This window comes from Larus michahellis, chromosome 24 (genome assembly GCF_964199755.1).
Source record: "Larus michahellis chromosome 24, bLarMic1.1, whole genome shotgun sequence".
NCBI lineage: Eukaryota > Metazoa > Chordata > Aves > Charadriiformes > Laridae > Larus > Larus michahellis.
This window is the reverse complement of record NC_133919.1, coordinates 3139775-3160854: the sequence shown is the minus strand read 5'-3', so window position 1 is coordinate 3160854 and position 21080 is coordinate 3139775. Positions and strand designations below refer to the sequence as shown.

Here is a 21080-nt window from a genome sequence, read left to right as displayed (position 1 = left end):
TGGGGCCAGCGCCTCCCTTTCTGCTTTCCTTCCCCCCCCCCTCCCCAACATCCCCCCCAGCAACACCCGCTCCCGCCGCTGGAAAAGCTTCGTCCGAACCCTGCAGGGTCCCAGCCCTGGGGGAAGGGCAGGGAAACCTCCTCCCCCAGCACACGGGTCTCCTTCCCCCGACACGAAGGAGGGACGGGGGGGGGGGGGGGGGGGACGACAGGGAGAGGGGTTTCGGGGCGTCCGTCCCCCAGGAGCCGAATCCCGGAGGACGGGAGTCACGGTGGTGGGAAAAGGGGACGATGAGGACGCCGCCGCCACGACGAAACGCCGTCCCACCACTGCTCCCCCCACTCCCCAGCCCACAACCGCTCACCTCCGGCACCCAAAGGAGACTTTTTTCTCCCCAGAAAAGCCCCTTTACAGGCCCCCCCCCCGACCCCCGCGGAGGTTCTTTCCATCCCAGTCGGTCCCCGAGCTTCTCCTCCAGCGCCGCCAACCTCTCGCCAAGCCCGGTCTTCTTTATAAAGGCCTTTATTTGACTGAATAGCAAACGAAACACTAGTTTAAATCGAGTGTACGTAGTACACCGTTTACAGCAACGAAGCGGCAACATGTGTTTAGACGCGACCTACCTCTCCCTCCCGCCCGCTGCCCGGCCCCGGGGGTTGGGGGGCAGGGGGGGTTTCAACATCGCCCACGTTGAAGTGGGGTGCCCTAAGCACAGAGGTTATTCGGGACGATAAAAAAAAAAAAAAAAAAAACAAAAAAACCCCCAAAAAAACAAAACCCGAAAAAAAAAAAAACAACCCAAAAAACCACACGGGAAAGTCGAATGCGGATGAAATGTTTACAAATTGGGAGGGGGATAAAAAAAAAAAAAAAAAAAACACAAAAAAAACAAAAAAAAACAAAAAAACACCAAAACCAGACAAACAAAAAACAACTAAACAAAAAAAACCCCAACCCTGAAAAACCGAAACGAAAACCAAAACGACAAAGAAAACAAAATTTCCACGAAAATAAAGAGATTCTCTCAAAGTTGCGGGACTAAGGGAGGATTAAGATTTGCCTGTTAAAACACCGAGGAATCGGCCGTCGAAACGGCGACGCGCAGTTAGGTCCCTTTTCCTAAAGGATGCCTTTAATGTGGTCCATACACCATGAGGCAGCTGAGGATCCTCCGCGCCTCACCGTTGCGGGGGGCGGGGGGGGGAACAGGGCGGGGGGGACAGGCCGGCACAGCCCCGGGGGACACAGGCACATGGAGAAGGGCCAGAAAAAAAATACAACCAAAACAAACCACAAAAAAAACACCCCCAAAAAAACCAACCTAAAGTCCACGACAAGACAGAAAACTCCTGTTCCCAGAACCAAAGGGGAGGGGGGGGGGAGAGGGGGGGCATCCCCAGCACGTTCCTTCCTCCCCGCCTGGGGGAGAGCCCCCCCCCCAGAGCCCTTCGACGCCTCCGTTTTTCACCCCCTTGAGAAAAACTACAGCACTAATTTATCAACACCGGCACTCAACAGAAGGGGGGGGGAAGGAAAGTGAAAAAAAAAAAAAAAAAAAAAAAAGAAAAAAAATAAAACCAACCAAACCAACCCAAAACCTCCTGGATTTGTTTCCGCCCACCCGGTTCGAGGGGGGAGGGAAAGGGGCCAAAATCGCCTCCTTTCCGCCTCCTCCTCCTCCGCAAGGAGCAGCGCGACGGCGGGGACGCGTTCCCCACCTCTTTGTAGGGAGGGGGGGGGACACACGGGATGGGGACGACGACACCGCGCAGACGGAGGTGGGCTCGCTAGCGACCCAGGCCGCTCACACCCCCCCCCCCCCCCCCCCCACCGTGTCCCCCGTCCCCGCTTTCGCAAGGGCCCACGTTTGAAGCGAAGGTCTCGCGAGTCCAAAAGAAAAAAAAAAAAAATAAAAAAAAAAAATAATCAAGTCAAATCACTCCAAAGGCTCGGGATTTAGGACTAACGAGGCGATTTCCAACGGAGACGCGATTCGCTGGGAGATGCTAAAGTTTCAGGAAAAAGACAGCACTCGGTGCAGTAATACCACAGGGCGGGTTCCTTCCCCCCACCCCCCCCCTCCGCCCCTCCCCGCCCCCAGCCCTAGATTTCCTGCTACTCTTGGGTTTTTCTTTTTTCTGTTTGAATTATAATACAATGTACATCTGTAGGAACGATACTCCGGCCAGAGCCCCCGAGCGTCAGAAAGTCCATCGGTCGTGTAGTTGGCTTTCGCTGCTGAAGCCGTTGCTCGCCGAGGCCTCGGGGTTTTGCGTTTGCCGAGTCGAATCTTCCCCTTTTAAGCTCTTCCTGCAGACGGGACACGTGTCGTGCTGCCGGAGAAAGGAGGGAATCGGGAGGGAAAACGCCACTGGGGTGGGCTGCTTTCCCCCCACCCCCCCCGCCGCAGGGTTGCCCCCCATGGCACAGGCAGAGCCTCGGAGCCGGGGGAGCTCTCGGGGTCCCGTCCCCCCCGTCCCCGGCATGACGGCGGCGGGTTCTTACCAGCTCTAACCAGGGCACGATGCAGTTGCTGTGGAAGAAGTGATTGCACGGTAACTGCCGAACCTGCTCCGCGACCGCGTAGTCCTCTTTGCACACCGGACACTCCAAACCCGTATCTGGGAAGAGACGCGGAGAGGGGAGGAGGGTGAAGCTTTACCCTCCCCAGGAAACGCCATGCGCTCACCTGCGGGCGGACAACCCGCCAGGCAGCCAAAGAAACTCCTGACGTTCTCCGCGTGCGACCAGCAACGGGAGGGGAGAAAAAAAAAATAAAAAAAAATAAAGTGAAATAAAAAAATAAGTCAAGCTACGGGTATTTTTAGTCCTGCCAAAACTTTGTCCTGTGCCAAAACCTCCTCGCGCGGAATAAGGATGGTTTTGCAAGGCCGGCGGGGGGATGCTTCCGTTGCACGCCCTCCTCCTGCTGCGCCATCGCCCACGAGAGACGGTGAAAACCCCCCTCCCTCTTCCTTCGCGGCCAGTCCATAACGCGCAGGCAGACGTCCCGGCCGCAGGGACGGCGAGCCCTCGGCCTCTCTCGCTCGCCAGCCCTGCGCGGCCCCGGCTCCGGCAACGCCAAGGGGCCAGAGCCAGCGTTACACCATGGAAATTCAGCTGCCTCTTGGCTCCCCAGATAAAAAGAAGAGACGCGGGTATATAAAAAGCACCGGATAAAAATAGCTGTTGTGGAAACGGCTTTTCTAATCAAACGGTTTGTCTTAACGGAGCATTTTAGTTTCCAGTAATAGAGTAGCTGGGAGGGAAAGGGATCCTTTGAGCGGGCTTCGGAGACAGCCTCCTGCAAACGCGGGGAGAAAAATCCCCGGGATGAGCTAATTGCAAAACCATAAACGTTAGGAGAAACCCACAGGTCTTTGCTGTGCCGCAAGAACCTGCGCGTTTCACGTCACGTTTCCAGAGCGGTTCGGCAGGAATACGCTCCGAGCCTCGTCCGCCAGCCCTGCCGCGAGCCAACTGGGAAGGGAAAAAAGCAACGTGCCAAGCCCGGCTCTAACGAGACCATAAACAACAGCCCAAACAGAAGATTTCAGGAGAAGGTAAAGCCATCAGGGGGTCGGTAGGCCAGAAAAGCGGCGCTCAGGCGCTGCGCAAACCCTCTGCAGAAGGAAGAGGGTCTTTGCTGATGGCCTGAATTGGCGGAGATCCGAGAGCCCCAGGAGAACCCAAGCTCAGAGACGACGGCAGCAGCAAAGCTCAGGATCTCCTGAGCTGGAAGAGCCGAGCGTTTCCAGCTCGAGTCCAGGCAGGGATCGAGGACGGAGCAGCCTCCGACCCTCCCGCATCAGCCCGGGGAGCGCAAGGGCACAGCGAAGGGCCCGATCCTCAGCAGAGGGAGCTCAGGGGCTGAGCGACACTGGACGCTGGCGACCGATTTCACCTACCGACTTGTTCCTGAGTTACTGTCACCGTCGGGAGAGACAAGATCTTCTCTTTGTCGGCCGGCGGCGGTCCTGTGTTTTCCAGCTGCCCCAAGAGCTGTGGAGGAGAAAACGAGCGGAGCTCAGGGGTAGGGACAGGGCTTCGCCGTGCGGACCATCGTCGTACAAACACCGAGAGCGCCACGGCCCACAACCAGAGAGCCGGGCCCGCGCAGCTCAGCCCAGGCTGTCCCCGCGGGTGGCTCTGACCTGCTCCTAAAGCCCCTGAAGCGACGGACATCGCCGGCAGCCCAGACAGGCCGCGCCAAGGGCAGAAACCTTCCCGTCGCCCAACCCTAGGAGCAAGCCGGGGCCATCGCATCCCAGCTCAGATATCCAGTGCCCAAGGGACCCTCCCCCTTCTCCGCAGCGACAGTTTTGGTGCTCAAACCTTCCTTTCACGCCCTTGGCCATCCCACTTCTAACACCTCTGCCCACCAAACGTTTTCTCTTGCATCAACAGTCGGGGACGGAAGGGCCTGGGTGGGAAGGGAGACATGGCCACGGACATGGGAGAAGGTGTCAAGCTACTCCTGGAGGATTCTGAACGGGAGTCAGTAGAGATGTTTTGAGAAGACGAAGAACCTCGTACTGCAGAAACAAGGGAGACGGAGCACCTTCTGCCTCTCCTGGGCCTTGACCAGGGTGCCAGGAGGAACGGGGCGACCTCCCAGGGCTACAAAGAGAAGCTGCTTCAGTCGAGTTTCGCCACCAAGCCGAGGAGCCGCCAGGCCAAAGCCCGCACTCCTGGGGGTCTCCGTCTCCTGCGTGGAGCCTCTGACGTTTAACACGGGCTGAGCTCGAGCCGCAGCCATGGTGCCGCCAGCACCTCTTTTCCTAGCGTTATACTTCCATGACTCATCGGAATTTTATACTGTTAAGACCTAGATTCACCCGGCAATCAGCCGAAATGGGTTGAAGCACAGTCAGGGAGAGGGCGGAGAAGCATTTGCAGGAGCCTCATTTAACTTTGGAGGCCACACTGAGACGCCTGGGGTGACACGAAACCCCGGGACGGGCTGGGCCGCTGCTCCGGACCCAGCACGGAGCCCATCGGAGCTGCCCATCCGGCCCAAACCCGAACCGCGACACCAACTCCATGGCGCGGCGCTTGCCGGGGCTTGCTCGGTTCTGCTGGGCGTGGGGTGGGAGGGGGAAGGTGCTGTCTCCGAGCGGCCATGTGGGCTGCAGGCTCATTTTGGGAAGCAGTGAGTAAGGCGGGCGAGACGGGCGGGTGATGCAGCCTGGGAAGCCGGGGGCTACTTATGAATGGCAGCAGATGGCTTTGCCAGGCGGCGTCAGCACGACAACAGCAGCCAAATTAGCTCTCAGTAAAGCATTCGTCTGCTCTTCCCATCCCAGCGATGCCAACGCCCTGGAAGAGACTGTTTGTGGATGGAAGCCGGACACCCCCGATCCTCAAGGGAGCCAGACACTGCTTCCAGGGAACGGACTCAGCTCATCCCTCCACAAACCACAGGGGGAAGCGGCTCATGGCTGCAAAGAGCTGAATTTGGCGAGAGATCCGGGGCTGACGCTGGGGATTTTAATCTTTGGCCTCTGCTGAGCCTGGTGGAAGGCACCTGCAAGCCTTGTACCACACGTGGGCTGACAAAGAGGTGAACTAAGATACTGTATTTCCACGGAATAAGGTCCGACCTCTGCTCCTAGACCCTCTGAAGAGGCAGGGAACAAGCAGCCACCGTGCCAGACACCCATGGTCTGTTCCTAGTCCTCATCCGAAACCCAGGGCTCGTTTCCAGCAGTGGGACGGGCCAGAGAGGAGCACAGAAGCTTCCAGGCACAGTTTAAAGCCCACGTCAGCCAGCTTGGGACTTTCTCCACCCACGTGGGTCTTACCTGGGTGACAATAGCATCAAGGCCGCTCTGTCCCCACGCATAGTCCCCGGGATTGGAGTGCAGCATCCCACTCCTGCAGACAGGAGCAGAGTCAAAGGAAACCATTTCACTCACCCTAAACCAGCCCCCAGGGTTTACACGATCCTCCCAGAGAAGCCACACTGGGGAGACAGAGCTCCTGGGCACCAGACCACTGGTGTGGACAGCCGCGATCAAAGCCACGGTCTAAACCACTCTTGCTACTCACCAGGAAAAAGGGTGTTGTGAGCCAGGAATCGCCGAGTTTGCAAAAAACCCCGCAAAGATCTGCTGTATTATTCTAAAGAGGGCGGAATGGAAAGAGAAAGAAAGAAAGAAAGAAAGAGACAAAAAAAAAAGAACAAGTTGAGCAAACAAACACGTGTCACCAGCAACAGTTTAGCAAGAACGGGCAGCAAAACACGAAATACTGCTCCGATCGATCGTGGCCACGTCGCTGCAAGACTCAGGCCCAGGTAAATCCTTGCGCAGAAGGGCGAGCCCCGAGACAGAGCTCGGAGGAAGGAGAGATGCTAACTCATCAGAGTGTGGGAGGGCTGGGAGAGGGAGAGGAAATGACTGAGTTTTCCCAAGCACTGACTCGTTTCCCCGCGGTGAGGGTTGGCACCGGTACAGGCAAAACCCACCTTTCCCACCAGGCAGCTTGGATTCCCCCCCGGGGGGACAAAGGGCAGAGCATCCAATGTGAAAATCTGCGTCCTCCAGGTTTGAGGGTCACCCACCATAAGTGCCAGCATCCCATTTCATCGGCTTTCTCCCCAAGATCCCACGTTTTTCCACCGATGAGGGAGGGAAACACTTCCAGGGGGTAATTTAGGTGCTTACCCTTCGATAGCAGGAGACCTGTCGGGGCGCGAGCTGCCCCGGGATCGGTACCTTCGCGTCATGGGCAATCGCGGGGGTCGGCTTGGTCCCCAGAGGTCGGCGTGAGCTTGGTGGCCCCTCTCATTGTCCCTGCTGTCTTGATCCAGTGAGCTGCTACTCAGAAAGGGTCTGAGGTCGGGAAAGAACATCGTGTGGTCCAAATGGTCCCAAAGCTGGGGAGGGGGGAGAGAAAAAGGGAGACACAAACCACACAGGGTTCCATCACTAATCCCAGTGACTCTGCTGCCGGCACGGGGGCAGGGAAGTCCACCTCGACAGAAGTAATTCAGCAAATTCACATGGTTACCATGGCTCCCAGAAAAAAAAAAAAAAAGTCTGGCAAAAACGCTTAATTATAGCCCAAGCTAATCAGCTGTCCCACCCCCGGGAAGACCAACACGTCAGCTCTTTCCCCGCTATGTACAGATTCCCAACAACATATATTTTTGTTAAGTCACTCCAGGCCACCGCGAGGGTTGGTTTCTCTCTGCGAGGGCTGGAATTTGAGGAGAAGGAACGCTGGACGCCCAGGCCCCCACATCCACGGGCTGACTGAGTGCTCTGGGCCCTCACAGCCACGGGTGGCAAATGGATGTGGCCGAAAGAACCGAAGCACAGCCCTGAGAAGGAGGGTTTGTGTCTCTGGTCGTGCCCTCTGGTTCGGCGTACCCGACACAGCGGGACAGAGCGGCACGAAACGGCCCAATGATGAAAAGCCTCCCACGCGTCCTGCTGTTTTGTGGGTCCCTCCACGCGAGTAAAGCCGTCTCCTGGCGCGACAGCAGATCTGGTGGTGCAAAAAACCCACCTGCTCCTTCAGCAAGTCAAACTGCCAGCCCTGAGCCTCTCCGAGGGCAAGCAGGGACACAAATCAAGAGCTGCCGGGGGTCACCGATGGATCCCTGCCAAGCTCCTGGCTACACACCCTGCCGCGGGCTGCCAGCCCGCAAAGAAACCACGGGGTGCACAAAAACACCCAGGAACCCAGAGCATCCTCATCCCAAGCCACAGCTCCGAGCCGAGAGCCCCCTGGGCCACCCTCACCTGCAAAACCCATTTGGTTTTATTCCTTCCGCAATTCAGATCACCCGCGGCTTAAAGTAACAGCTGAGGAGGACACTGGAGATTTATCGTGTGGGATTATGGGGGGAAAAAAAAAAAACAACAAAAAACTTAATTGTAGGACACAACAAAACAAGGAGTACCAGACAAGAAACCCTCCGTGTGCCACGTGGTAGAGCCGCTGCTCATGCTCTGTACGCCCGGGCCTGGCTCCGCGCTCCTAAAGTGATATCGGAAGGAGCAGCGCCCTCGGATTTACTGCGGGAACGAAATGCCCCGGAGCGTAACACCAGGGCTGTTCTTCTCTTATTCATACTAAACCCTCCTCATGTCTTATGACACGATCAGAGTGGCCTAATTTCCATTTCACACCAAATTAGCTCACTTTACACGTCTCCTCCGTCGCCCGGTTCAATCCGGTATTGGAGGTAAAGGGAGAAGTCAAGTTTATGACCTGCTCTCTGAATTAATACGAGAGTTCTGCCTGTTCTCCTGCTGGTTAGGATCAAGATACAGCTCTGCCTGCCTGCAGCCACACTGCCGAGAGAAGACTTTCATTTATTATTAATCCTAAAAGCCATTTAAATTTACACAGCGCCTCTCACGCAGAGGCATCCCAAAGCTCTTTGTAAACCGTCACGTGGGCTATAAGCCGAGATCACTTTATCTCGCTCAAACAGGGGCATTTCTGGGATACGGCGCTGGGGAAGAGCAATATAAAGGCACCGGTTTTGTCCAGGAGATAAATGGATCCAGCTGAAGATGGGAGGAGAGGCAAACCTGCCGTACGCGGGGAACGTGGAAGCAAACAGGAGGGATCCAGATCCGAAACACAAAGCTGTAGAGGAACTTCAGCTATTTGGCGACCCTGTTTCTGGCACCGAAGGCAGTGGCTTTGCTGCAGCACCCGAAGAGGGCTCAGCAACAACGCAGCCCCCCGAATCTACCCAGGGATAACCACGGCCGAGGAGCCGCAACACAAGACATGGGGAAGCTCTTCTGGCAGGACCAAGGAACGGTTAAAACTCCTCAATAACCGAGCAAACGAATAACCTGATGTCTGAGCAAGGCCTGCGGGCAGAGGAGACACATGGAAATTTTATTCCCATCTGTTTTACGTGGCTCAGCTGAACTCCTGAAGGGAAACAGAGCCCGGAGGAACGGAGCCTGCGATCAGAGCCTAAAGCCGCCCTTCCTTTCCTGGGGTCTGGAAGAGGAGCTGCCGCCACAGCCGGGAGCCCGGGGTGACTCAGGAGAGGCCACAGCACGAGTTCAGGGCGAGCATTTGCCGAGCTCGACTCAGGCTGTTCGAGACTTTAGGTAACGGGGTAAGAAAAGACACTTCCAGGCCTCGCTGCCCAACAGCCCGGCCTCTGAGGTCCACGCAACTGAATTACAGGAGACTGTCTTTAGTACGAATTTGGACTTTTTAGAAAGTTGCAGTTCTGGTAAAACTCAGAGCAGCAACGAGCAGGGAGGAAAGGGCAGTCAGGCAACACCCTCCCCGGCTGGTCATCGACACGCGTCCCAGCATCTGCCAGCACCAGGGCGTCTGTCCTTTTCCTGCCCTGCCCAGTGAGCAAACTTCTGGCAGCGTCAACAGTCTCCTTAAAATCTGCCAAGTTCCTGAAAACTCCTCGGAAGGTGAGCTGTCCTTTTTACAAAGCTGCCAGCGAAGATGCCTTCACGTACTGCACCTGGAGCTGAGACTGAAAAACCTCTTCACGGCTAGTTAAAAAAACAAAAAAAACAAACAAAAAAAAAACCAAACACTAAAAAACCAAACCCCCAAAAGACAGCAAAACTCACCTCTGCAAACTGTGTGGATGGGCCGTCGTCGATGCCGCTGCCATCTAGAAAACTGAAGGAAAACAGGCGAGTGAGAGCGGGTCACCCCTCCAGAAAGCAGCTCCCCGTCCGGGTTAAACACAGACGGGAGCGCGCGTGAGCAAGACAGTCCCCGTGCGGGCTGAGAGAGAAAGGGATGAGCAAACCCCGCCTGCCTGTGCCAACACAGCCGAGTCATTCCTAGGGACAGAAAAGGACTAGTAAAGTTAAAAGTTAAAAAGCTCGTTTATGTGTTAGCACACTCTGCACAACCTGACCGTGGAAGAAACCTGGGTTTTAAGCACCCAGATTCCGGAAGAGCCTCCTAAAAGGTGGCATTTGAGGTGGATCAAACGGGACCGTGCGCTGAGTGCCCCACAGGATCCCTCCGGTCCTGCCTTAAGTGACAGGTATACACTTTATATTTAAGACGACGACGTAGCATGACATCAAGTCCTCTCGCCGTCCACAAACTTCAGCTGCGGCAAGTCTCAGATAGCAAAGGTTCACGTAATCTCTTCACCTTGCCTCCCCCCAACCCAAATAGGGCGTTTTTCTCAGCAATTACTCAAGACAGAATATAGTAAGGACTGAAAAGGCATCATTTTGGATCCCTAATTTGCCAGCGGCGTGTTCTGCTGAGTGACCAATGACCAAATCCTAGAGAGAAAAGGTATTTCTTTCTCTCTCGGCCTGAGCCGTGAGCTTGGAGACGCCGTCAGGAGCCTGAGCCGGGGCCAACAGAGGCAAAAAGGTAGTGTGAGTCGCCGCGATAAAAGCTCGAGTCCCAAAAAAAAATACTGCTTTTCACTCTAACGGACGGACGAAAACAGGCCTCAAAAACCCGGCAGCGCTTTTGTTCACAGGACCTTAATTCGCAGCTCCCATCTTGGAAGCCTTCACACCCCTCCATGTGGCTCCAGCACAAGACCAACGGCCACTTGTATTTGCAGTCTCATCGGGTCCTAAGTCCAAATTCACGCTAGTATACAAGCTTTCTTTTGCGTTCCTTATTTTATCCTTGTTGTCCAGAGTTTTTAGAAGCTTTACACCAGGCATTTTAGAAACCCAGAGGGAATGTCAGTGAAGGGTAAAACAAGCGGTGCACGGACGGGTACGTTACCTGGAATCATCCGTGACTTCTTCGATAAAGCCGGACTCACATCTCGGGCAAGTGTACTCCTGCGAAGAGAGCGGAAACTGGTTTTAGCCACCGGGCACTTCACTCGCTATTTCAGGAAAAAGAACAAGAGCTCAAAAAGGGCCAGGCCCGGGAACGCGACGTGGATTCCTGAGCTCCACCTCCCTGCGAAGGCAGCCTGGAAGAGCAGAGTTTCGGTTTCATTAAGAGGGTTTTCAAAGCCCGGGGTCGGGGGGGGGAAGGGGGGGGATCACAACAGATATTCTTAACCTCAATTGACAATTGCGGAACAGAAAAAAAAAACACGACCACATGGTGATCCCAGGTTCCGCACCGGCGAACGGAAGAGCTGCTCACAGGGAAGCGCGGAGGCAGCTGGAGCTGTTAGGAGCAGCGGGGGAGACTTCTTTGGAGGAGAAAAGTTTCTCAGTTTTCATTGCGAGAGCCCTCGTTTTGTCCCAGAGCTGTGGCTCTGCTTCCATTTAGGGCAAAACATCGCCAAAAATCAAAAAACACCTCCCGATCCTCCCTCCCCGACCCGTCCCACTGCAGGGCACGGGAGACAGAGCACTCCCAAAACCCGCTCTCTGGGCATTGATTTTCCAACCCCTGACTTGTGAGGTCTCTGTCCGAAAAGAAATCCTCCTGAGAAGAGCCTTGCTTTCTCTACTCACGCTTCCCAGACCACAGATAAAAACCCTGCCGGCATCCCGGGAACCACAACCTCCAGCCCTCGGCGTCAAGTCCTGCCACCTAGACCTGGAGCCGGAGGAGGAAGAGGGAAGAGACGGGACACCCCAGTTGCCCCGCACGGCCCAGCTCCTCCAGCTCTGAACTCCCGAGCCCCCGCCGAGCTCCAGGACCGATACAATTCCCAGCGCAGCGTTACCCTGAGCGCAGGTGAGACATCTCCCGGCCCTGTAACACAACGCCTTTGCCGAGGCAGCTCCAAATTCCCCCGCGTCTTTTTTTTTTTCGCTATCGTGAAACACAAGCTTCGCCTTCCCATCCCCGTACAGCACCGTATCACTTTTCCCCTCAACCTGAATTTCCCTGGGAATGGCACATAAGCCCTCTAAGACGCCTCAATTAATCTCATTTTGCCTTTTTTTTTTCCTCCCCCCCCGACTAAAGCCAAGCATTAGCTGGCAATATCTACCAGGTGCTGTGCTTACACGGGGGCACGCCAGCTGGAGCGGCTTCAGGGATGGAGAAGAGCCTTTTGGGGGGGGGGTGGGAGGGGGGTGGGCTGGCCCACAGCAACTCCGCTCCCCAAACCTTCGGGAGACCCCAGCCTGCGAGGGGGAGAGGCGGAACACAGGTTTTTCACAAAAGCCCGTTTAGGCAGCCGAACACGGGGTGTATTTTCAAAAGAGCTCCAGCCTCCGGTATAATGGGAACCGATGGACGATGAGCTCTTAAAAAGGAGGGGGGGGTGGGGGTGGGGGGAAACCCAACAAAAAATTCATCTGGGGCTTTCGGCTTTGCATCGGTGAATCGCAAGGCTAACGAGAATAGACGCGCGGGTTCGAAAGAGGGATGCGCGTTGCTCGGTTCTGCGTAGGAGCAAATTGCGGGGCTAAATGCCCCCACGGAGAAGAGCGTGTTGGGGGGGGGGGGGGGGGGGCGTACAGCACAGAGCCACCGTTGAACAAAAATTGCAACGCAGGGAGGAAGGAGAAGAAAAAAAAAAAAAAAGAAAGAAAAAAAGAGAGCTCTTTTTTTGGGGGGAGAGGCTCTGTGAAACGCGGAGCGGTCTCAGGCGTCCCTCTTCAGAGGGGCTGGGTCTCGACCGCAAACTAGAAGCGAGGAGCAGCGAACGCCTGGAATTTCTTAGAAGTAATGAATAGCTCCCGAATCAGAAAGGTAGGCACTAAAATACTGGGGTCAAAAAGCTCATTTCGTACAAACCACCTCCTTTCATACCATCCCGCCAGGCTTCAGAGCGATACCCAACCAGGAGGACATTCTGCGCCTCCTAAAAAGCCCTCATTTAACTCATTTCCAGTGTTTTCCACGTCAAAAACGACCACGTTAGAAAGATTTTTTTTATTTCCCCCCCCCCCCCCCCCCCCCCCCCCCCCCCTCTAAACTTAGCAGCAGGCCGTGCCATCGGGGACACTGCAGGTCTGATGCGTTTCTGGAAGCTTTTGAATGTTTCTTTTTATGTTATAATCTGTATGGAAATTACCAGCATCTTGCCCAGAAGCTCGAACGTATAGTCAGAGCATGAAGAGAGATAAAAATGGCATTTGGGATAAATAGCAACGACGGGGGGGGAGGGAAAAGGGAAACCAGAACAGACGACGGGAGGTGGGTGGGATATTGCAGAGCCACCGCGTGCACGGCGCGGCACGAGCCCTTCGTCTCCCCCCCACCGCCCCCCCCCCCCCAACTTTCTGCAAGAGGTTTAGGGATGCGTCAGGCGGCCCCAGTCTCTGCCGGGGCCTCCTGCAAAGAAGGAGCTCGATGGGGTGCCCCACATCCCAAAAACTGCCACCGTGACCATTTCGGTGAGCGCAGAGACCTCATTCCCCAGGCGGGATCCAACCACGGCACAAAGGAAAAGCCTTTCCAGGGAGAAATGACGGCACCCTATGGCTACCATTCCCTTTCGGCCTGGTGCTCTGTGTTTCCCAGAAGGAAAAATAAAAGAAAATCCCACCAGGAGCCCTCGCTGCCCACGGCTCTGCCCGACGGGAGCCCGCTGCGCCCTGCTCACGGGAGACGCAGGCTCGTTAGCTGGAGGAAAGCAGCCAGCTCATCTCCTAAGCAGCCAGAACCGGGTGGCACATACACGTTTAGCCTAAGCGCGTCTGGCAGGAGAGATGTTGCTAGACTTGATCCTACCTCGGGGCGGAAGCCATGGACTCAGCGGTGTTTCAGCCTCCGGTTTGGAAGTCCGGATACCCAGGTGGTCCCCAAGCCCCCAAAACAGAGGGGAAAGCTGCAAATGCAATTCCGATTAAGAAGCAAGCGAAGCTGCGTGGCAGCAAACCGGTCGAAGTTTCGAGGTCCCGGCAGAAAACGGAATTTAAAGGCTACAAAGCACCAGGAAAAGCGACGCGCGGCTTGCTTTGGTCCATCTACAGCACAGTTTGGGTTCTCGGGCTGAAGAGGCGAAGCGAGGGACGTGGCCAGGCTCTGGCAGAGGCACCGCTCACGCCTTCTCCCTGTCCATCGTCCCACAGCAAGCCAGGAGCCACCAACTCCCCCCCGTCAGCGCCACATCCCGCTCGGGGGACACCACGGTGCCCAAAGGCCAAGCGTCCCGTGCTGTAGCGACGAGGCCAGCGTCGCATGGCACGTCCCCTCCGCAGCCCAGCCTGTCCTGCCGGCTCAGCCCTCCCTCACCGCGCTTTCAGCGCCATCAGCATCTTTCCGGCTGAGGCGCCAAACCCGAGCTGCTCCCGGCCACCGCGGCCGAGGGCCCGCAGGTAACAGTGCTATCACCCTCACCCGCAAGGTAGGACTCAAACCATCCCCTTCTCATGTTCTCCTGACTATTCCAGCCACCCGCAACTTGGAGAGGAGACATCAAAGCAAGTTCCCTGATGGGCAAGGCATGGACTGCGACGAAGGAGAGAGAATAAGGCAAGTTGAGAAGTTTTTCCCAACTCTTGCTCCACCCAGCAGCTGGGCACGCTCCTACTCTAGTCGCTTGTCCTCCCCTCGACGGCCATGAGCTCATCCTACAGCTCTAAACTACCTTCCTCTCTCTTCACCAGGCAGGATAACTCAGCTCCACCACCCCGGGCTTGGGTTGACTCATTTGTCTTTACTAAATTCAAGATCCCTCCTGTCCCCACAGCTGCAACGCCATTCACTCCTCGTCTTTAAGTCCTGGGCAACATCTGTCCAAACTGGTTTCACCCACGGGGCGGCTGCTCCTCGCATTAAATAAACTACCCGGTTTGTATTTGACATAGGTAAAAAGAGAGAGAGGCAGAGAACCGACCCTAATTCAGCACTTCGGAGCCACACCATCGAGTTGCAGCTCACGGAAAGGTTGAACCTCACACGTCTTAACCCCCGCTTAGGAAAAGACAGCGCTTCCACTCTCACGTGAAGAAGCAGCAGCAAAATAAACTCCACGGCATCTCTTCCCCCGGCGGGATGCCGGAGCACTCCAAAGCTCCCGACCTCTCCCACGGCACCGGCACACGAGCCGGGACCGTGTCTCTCACCCTGGGAGCTCGACAGCTTCTCCCTGGGTCCCCGCTCCTCGAGGCAGCTCATCACCTCGCCACCCGAGGACTTTCCTTACGCTACACATCAGCCGTGGAGGCTGCGGCCAGAGTGCGTCAGGAGGCCAGAAACATAAAGTGTCTTTAAAAAGACGAATTCTTGGGGGATTGTGATTCTTAAAGCCAAGAGCGCAGGTACGGCCTCCAGCTCAGGAGATGCTTCAGCACAGGGAGGTCTAGAAGAAAGACTGCTCAGCAACCTCTCGTCATCCCTCTCAGAAAGAACATCCAGGGCTCAAGTGACACAAGACAGATAATTTTATGGGGAAAAAAACCCCACAAAACAACACAACAAAGAACCACCACCCTGTAGGTTTTTTTAAAAAACTATTTTGCCAAAAGAAGATGAAGCGGTTGTCATGCCGGACAGCAGGTGACATCAAACGCTCCGAGGCAACACCTCCCTTACCTGCTCGCTCCCGTACAAAGCCACGCGGCGTCTCCTCCGCCCCAGGACCTGAGCTCGGAAGCTGCTGCTTCTTCCCCCCAGAGCAAGGACAGAGCCTTCCGAGAGACGCAGACGCGCCTTCGTTATAAATATTAATCGTGTTGTCATCGGTGTCACAGACGTGGACTACCGCATCCTAACCTTGACTCCGTTTCAGCATCGCCGCACGGTTCATCAGCCGATTCAAGGGTTTCTTTGCGCCGCGCCGAGCACAAGGGAGACTCCATCACCGAAACACCGGACAGTGGAGGGGCAGCTTTTAACCGAGCGCGGCACCGGGTGGAAGGTCTGTCACCCTCGGCGTTCATACAGAGCTCTTCAAGGGTAAGGGAACGTGAAGCCAGAACAGCCCCTCTGCCGGCTCGCTCCCAGCTGAGACCACCCGGCTTCACGCCAGCGAAGGGGACAGGATATTTCAGCGGGGACAGGAGCATCGCATGGACAAAACCAGCCAGCCACAGGAGGGATGAGCAGAGGGATCGCTCCGTTCTCCTCCCACCACCTTTGGGGAGGGCAGAACGGGGCCGAAACAAGCACACACAGCTTGGTGGCACCGCAGGAGCCGAGATCGCTGCTCAGCTTTGCCTCTCATCCAGCCACACGGTCTCTTTTTCAGGGTTTTTTCCTCCCCGCTTTAAAATAAAAACAGATCCGCAGGGCGGCAGCCCCATCAGGGCAAGCGCCGGCCGCACACAGCAAATTGAAATAGCCGGCAGGGGATAGCGTTAAACGTCAGCCGACTCTCAGCATCAGACCAGGGCTGTAACTCAGCTGCTCGGGCAGCAAGCAACCCAATGCAAACCCCTCAAAGATCCAACACAACCCATCCCAACCCAATGCAAACCCCTCAAAGACCCAACACAACCCATCCCAACCCAGTGCAAGCCCCTCAAAGACCCAACACAACCCATCCCAACCCAGTGCAAGCCCCTCAAAGACCCAACACAACCTACCCCAACCCAATGCAAGCCCCTCAAAGACCCAACACAACCCATCCCAACCCAATGCAAGCCCCTCAAAGACCCATCCCAACACAACGCAAGCCCCTCAAAGACCCAAAACAACCCAGCAAGTCCATCAAGGATCCAATACAACCCACGCAGCCCATCCCAACCCAACACAAGCCCATCCCAACCCAAGGCAAGCCCCTCAAAGATCCATCCCAACACAACGCAAGCCCATCCAAGACTCAACACAACCCAAAGCAAGCCCATCCCAAGCCAATGCAAGCCAACGCAGCCCATCCCAACCCAACGCAAGCCCATCAAAAACCCAACACAACCTAATACAAGCCCATCCAAGACACAACACAAGCCCATCCAAGACCCAACCTCCCATCAGCACTACAGGCTCCTGCCAACACGGAGGCAGCCCCCGACCGCCCCGAGAGTACCAGAAGTGACCTGTCGAGGTGCTGTCCCTCCTCGGGACACCCACGTTTCAGGGGGCGCAGGCAGGGAGCGCAGTCTACACCCCTTCTGCCCGCTCTCTGGGAGGTGCCAGGTCACTGCCAAAGTGAGAAGATGCAGCAGCTCCGCCGGACGACTGCTGCATCCCAAACCCATCTGGTGGGAGCCCTCGCCAGGCCCCAGCAATGGCAACGAGCACCCCGGCGGTTGCGCACGCGCTTTGGTAGGAGGCAGCGGCCCCCCACCTCTAAATCTTGCCTGATGAGCAGATCCTCTTGCTCAGAGGGGGTCGGTATGAAGAACGACCTCCCGGACAGCCAAACGATTTGCAGCCGGGGTTTTAGTTTAGGTTGCCATTATCCTGGTGAAAGCAGTTAAAAAAACCAAACCAGCGTGCTCGGCATTTTGTTTTGTTCTTGCAAAGACAGGGAGAGAAGTTCCTTGTCTCGGGTGAGAGAAAAAGAGGTCGGGGGCACAGAACCGTGTCCTGGTCCTGGCGAACGGGTCCAGCTTTTCCCAGATTTATCACTTTTGGTTCTGCAGATCCTCCCCCACGGAGCCAGTAATTGTTCTGCTGGAGGTAAACTGAGGCACGGAGAGAGAGTTACCAGGCCAAAAGAAATCAGTGCTGGGTCAGGCTGGGGTGCACACCCAGGCCAGCGTTCCTCCTGCAAGGCAGGGTGACAGCCACACAGCCAGGAGGGGACCCTCCGAGGACAGACCAAAGGGAAGCGGCAAAAGCAGCTCCCAAGGTCACCCTGTTGCAAGCGTGGGGAGAGCAGCCCCGCGGCCACGTCCTCCTCACAGCCGGGGGTTCAGGTGACACCCCTACATCAAACGTCCCCAAGCCACGGGGACGGCACCAACCCAACGCAGTGGCCATGCTCCTCAAAGCACGTCTGGGAGCCGAGTGAAGATTGCAAAGGCCTCTCCCAGCCAAGCCGACCGGCCGGGGAAGGGCATAAGGAAGTTCTGGCTACGCTTTCCTTCAAAGGGATGATGTGAAGGAACAGGTTTGGGGACAACTGACAGTCCCCAGCAGGTCACCGGGAACCTGTCAGTCCCCGTCCCCACCCCGGGGCCAGGCCAGAAGATGACGGGAGATCTCAAAAGAGCAAAACGATTCATTACCTTGGCAGGCACAGGCTCCAAATAGATGTTTTAATACCCAGACTGTAACAACCTGCGTTTCTAGACCCACCAAAAGCTCTACGACGCTTATCCCTACCCAAATCCAGCCGGCTCCAAGGGGGACGGGAGCAGAGCCCAGCGGGAGAGGCGAAACAGCAGCCTCCATCGAGGCCTCAACCCTGAGCTGGGTTTCTGGGTGCTCTTGAAATAGAAACTGGAGCAAGACACGCCGGGAGAGCTGGGCAAGCCATCCTGCAGGCAGAGGATGCGGCGACCTCTTTAATGCCCACGCAAAGCAGGAGGGACTTCGGTCCACCCGGGCTCCCGATTTAGAAAGCGAAGAAAACCGCTCGCGGCACGCCAGCTCCGAGCAAAGGAAAAACCAGCGGAGATTTGATGGAAAGGGGTTTGGTGGAGCAGGCCTGGAGTTTTACTCCCAGGACAAACGAGAAAGATCTACTGAGGCACCGGGAAAGCCTGAATCTTGGGGACGCATGGGGTTTGAGTAGGTTCTGGACAGGAATTCTTTCAACAAAGTAGATTTTGTACGTTGAAGGGTAAAGCGCTGAAGTCAGCAACAGATGGAAATGGTGTTAAAAAAAAAAAAAAAAAAAAAAAACGCGGAGCAAAATTTGGGAAGAGAAGCACCTGAAGGTGAAGCTACCAGCTCCAGAGAAGAGGAGTTGGGATGGATCGGGATGCAGATATCCGACTTCCATCCCATCAAATGAGGATAAACCTCAGGGGGCCGCCTGCAGAAGCCCCTGCTGGAGGCTGTGCCGGGGCCCGCGCTGGGTGCAAGCGCTTTCAGAGCCTGCGTGCCCCCCTCTTGCTGCCCAGGGGCCGCGTCGCTGCGTTTGCCTGGATTTTACAGATATCAGGGAACAGGGCTCGGCGCCCGAGGGGTCTGCGCGTGGCCTTGCTCCTGTCTCAGTGACAGGGAAGGAGAGGGAAGGCTCCAACACCCTTGGGCAGCAAAGGAGCAGAGAAAACCCACAACTCGCAGCTCAGAAATTAAGTTTTGGGGTTAATGCAGCTGATAACTCCCTGCCTTGCAGACCCTGGAGGTGACGGGAGATACAGTCCCCCACGCGAGCAGTGCAAGGGCAGCTCGGGAATCCGACTTGGATGTAGACGCAGCCTGTGGCTAACGGCGGCTGAGACGTCTCCCCGCCGTCCCACGCTGCTCAGCCGGGGAAGGACGCAGGATGAAGGTGGCCGCCTGGTTCACCTGCTCCTCCTGCCGCCCCCCCGCGCAAGCCCTGGGTGCACCCCCCAGTCCCTCCCCTACCCCTTCCCAGCCTGGGCACTGGGATTATACCCACCGCCACGGGGAACAGCAGCATCAGCCCAGTCCTGCCCCCCTCAAATGTCCCCCAACCTCAGTGATCACGAGCCAAACCTTCCATCCTCGAAACCTCTAAAATGGGGGGGAGGGGGGGGAGGATATTAAATTCATGCCGGCCCAGACCCACTTTGAGCTGCTTTGCTGAGGGGCCACAGGGATTTGTTACCTCCCTGCTCCCCTCTTTGGAGTTGGGGGCGTTGGGCTCCCCGGATACAGGGGACTCGGTCCCTCTGGGTTGGGGGTCCCCCCACCCGGGGGGACAGCAGTGACAAAGAACCCCTGGCAGGCTCATTTAGGGGGTTAGAGCTGGGGGTCACCCCTGGGAGGGGACCACATACAGGCCCCCCCAGCTGCTCTCTGCAGTCTTTTGCAGGGCCAGCAGCGCTTCCCAAAGGGCTCAGAGGATTCATCCTCTCCTACAGCCCTACAGATGTCGGGGTGCGGGTCAACCTGTCCTCAGAGAGCCCCCCCTCCCCTGCAGGGTTTCGGGGGTCACCCCTTCCCCGCAGTTTGGGGGTCTCACACCAGCCTCCGAGGCTTTGCAGGGCAGCCCTGTTCCAGGGGGCACCCCCTTCTCCACAGGATGGGGGGGGGGGTTGGACACCCCCACCCTGCAGGGGTCAACAAGGTGACTGAGGGGGGGGGGCACCTCCTACTGTGTGTAGGGTTTGAAGGGAACACCCCTTCCCAGGATGGTCAGGGAAGGGATTAGGGAGGGGACTGGGGAGGGGAGGGGGGGGTCACCCCTGCCTGCAGGGCTTGGGGCGCGGGGGGGTGTCTGCCCTTCCCCACAGGGGGCAGGGAAGGGACTGGGGAGGGGGGGGTCACCTCTGACTGCAGGGCTTGGGGGAGGGGGGGGGCAGGGAGGGGATTGGGGAGGGGGGTTCACCCCTGACTGAAGGTTTGGGGGGGGGGGGCTGTCTGCCCTTCCCCACAGGGGGCAGGGAGGGGATTGGGGAGGGGGGTTCACCCCTGCCTGCAGGTTTGGGGAGGCAGGGGGGTGTCTGCCCTTCCCCACAGGGGGCAGGGAGGGGATTGGGGAGGGGGCTTCACCCCTGACTGAAGGTTTGGGGGGGGGGGGGGGGGGTGTCTGCCCTTCCCCACAGGGGGCAGGGAGGGGATTGGGGAGGGGGGTTCACCCCTGACTGAAGGTTTGGGGGGGGGGGGGGGAGGGGGGTGTGTGTCTGCCCTTCCCCACAGGGGGCAGGGAGGGGATTGGGGAGGGGGGTTCACACCTGCCTGCGGGTTTGGGGAGGCGGGGGGGTGTCTGCCCTTCCCCACAGGGGGCAGGGAGGGGACTGGGGAGGGGGGTTCACCCCTGACTGAAGGTTTGGGGGCGGGCTAAAGCCTCCCCCCTCCAGGCTGAACCCCAGACAGCCCCCCCTTCCCCCAAAGGGGAAACCCGTGGTGGGGGGAGGAGGGACGAGCCCCTCACCCCCGGGGCCGGCCCGGCCCAGCCCGGCCCGCCCCCGCCGGGGGGGGGCAGCGGCGCTGAGAGGCCTCGGCCTCTTCCCCTCCTCACCCACCGCCCCCCGGCGCTTACCGGCAGCTTGGGGCTGACCTCCCCCTTGCAGCTGTGGCAGAAGAAGCGGTGCTGGGACACGGCGGCCGCCGCCGCTGCCGAGGCCTCCGCCATCTTCTCTCTCCCCCCGCCTCCGCCGGCTCCCTGCCGTCAGTCCTCCGCCGGGGCAGCGAGGAGGCGGCCCGCCGGACAGAGCGCCCGCCGGAACGGCCGGCTAGACCTCGAGCTTCCGGTCTTC

General features: G+C 57.3%; 1 protein-coding gene across 1 annotated transcript; it reads right to left on the bottom strand.

Annotated features, from left to right (window-relative positions):
* Positions 1-245: 245 nt before the first annotated feature.
* On the bottom strand, positions 246-21002 carry RNF115 (ring finger protein 115). Its single transcript, XM_074566725.1, has 9 exons — positions 20864-21002; positions 10720-10778; positions 9579-9630; positions 6669-6880; positions 6052-6123; positions 5805-5877; positions 3909-4002; positions 2506-2621; positions 246-2333 (listed from the first exon to the last, which is right to left on the bottom strand). The coding sequence occupies exons 1-9, from the start codon at positions 20954-20956 to the stop codon at positions 2202-2204; spliced, it is 903 nt and encodes a 300-aa protein (XP_074422826.1). The 5' UTR covers positions 20957-21002; the 3' UTR covers positions 246-2201.
* Between the last annotated feature and the right edge of the window lie 78 nt (positions 21003-21080).

What these genes read in the sequence shown, in the direction of transcription:
- RNF115 (XM_074566725.1), bottom strand. Translation starts at nt 20,956, where the DNA reads ATGGCGGAGGCCTCGGCAGCGGCGGCGGCCGCCGTGTCCCAGCACCGC. An exon ending in GAAGTCACGGATGATTCCAG is followed by an intron (nt 9,631 to 10,719) that starts GTAACGTACCCG and finishes GTTTTCCTTCAG; the next exon opens with TTTTCTAGATGGCAGCGGCA. An exon ending in CATCCACACAGTTTGCAGAG is followed by an intron (nt 6,881 to 9,578) that starts GTGAGTTTTGCT and finishes CCCCCTCCCCAG; the next exon opens with CTTTGGGACCATTTGGACCA.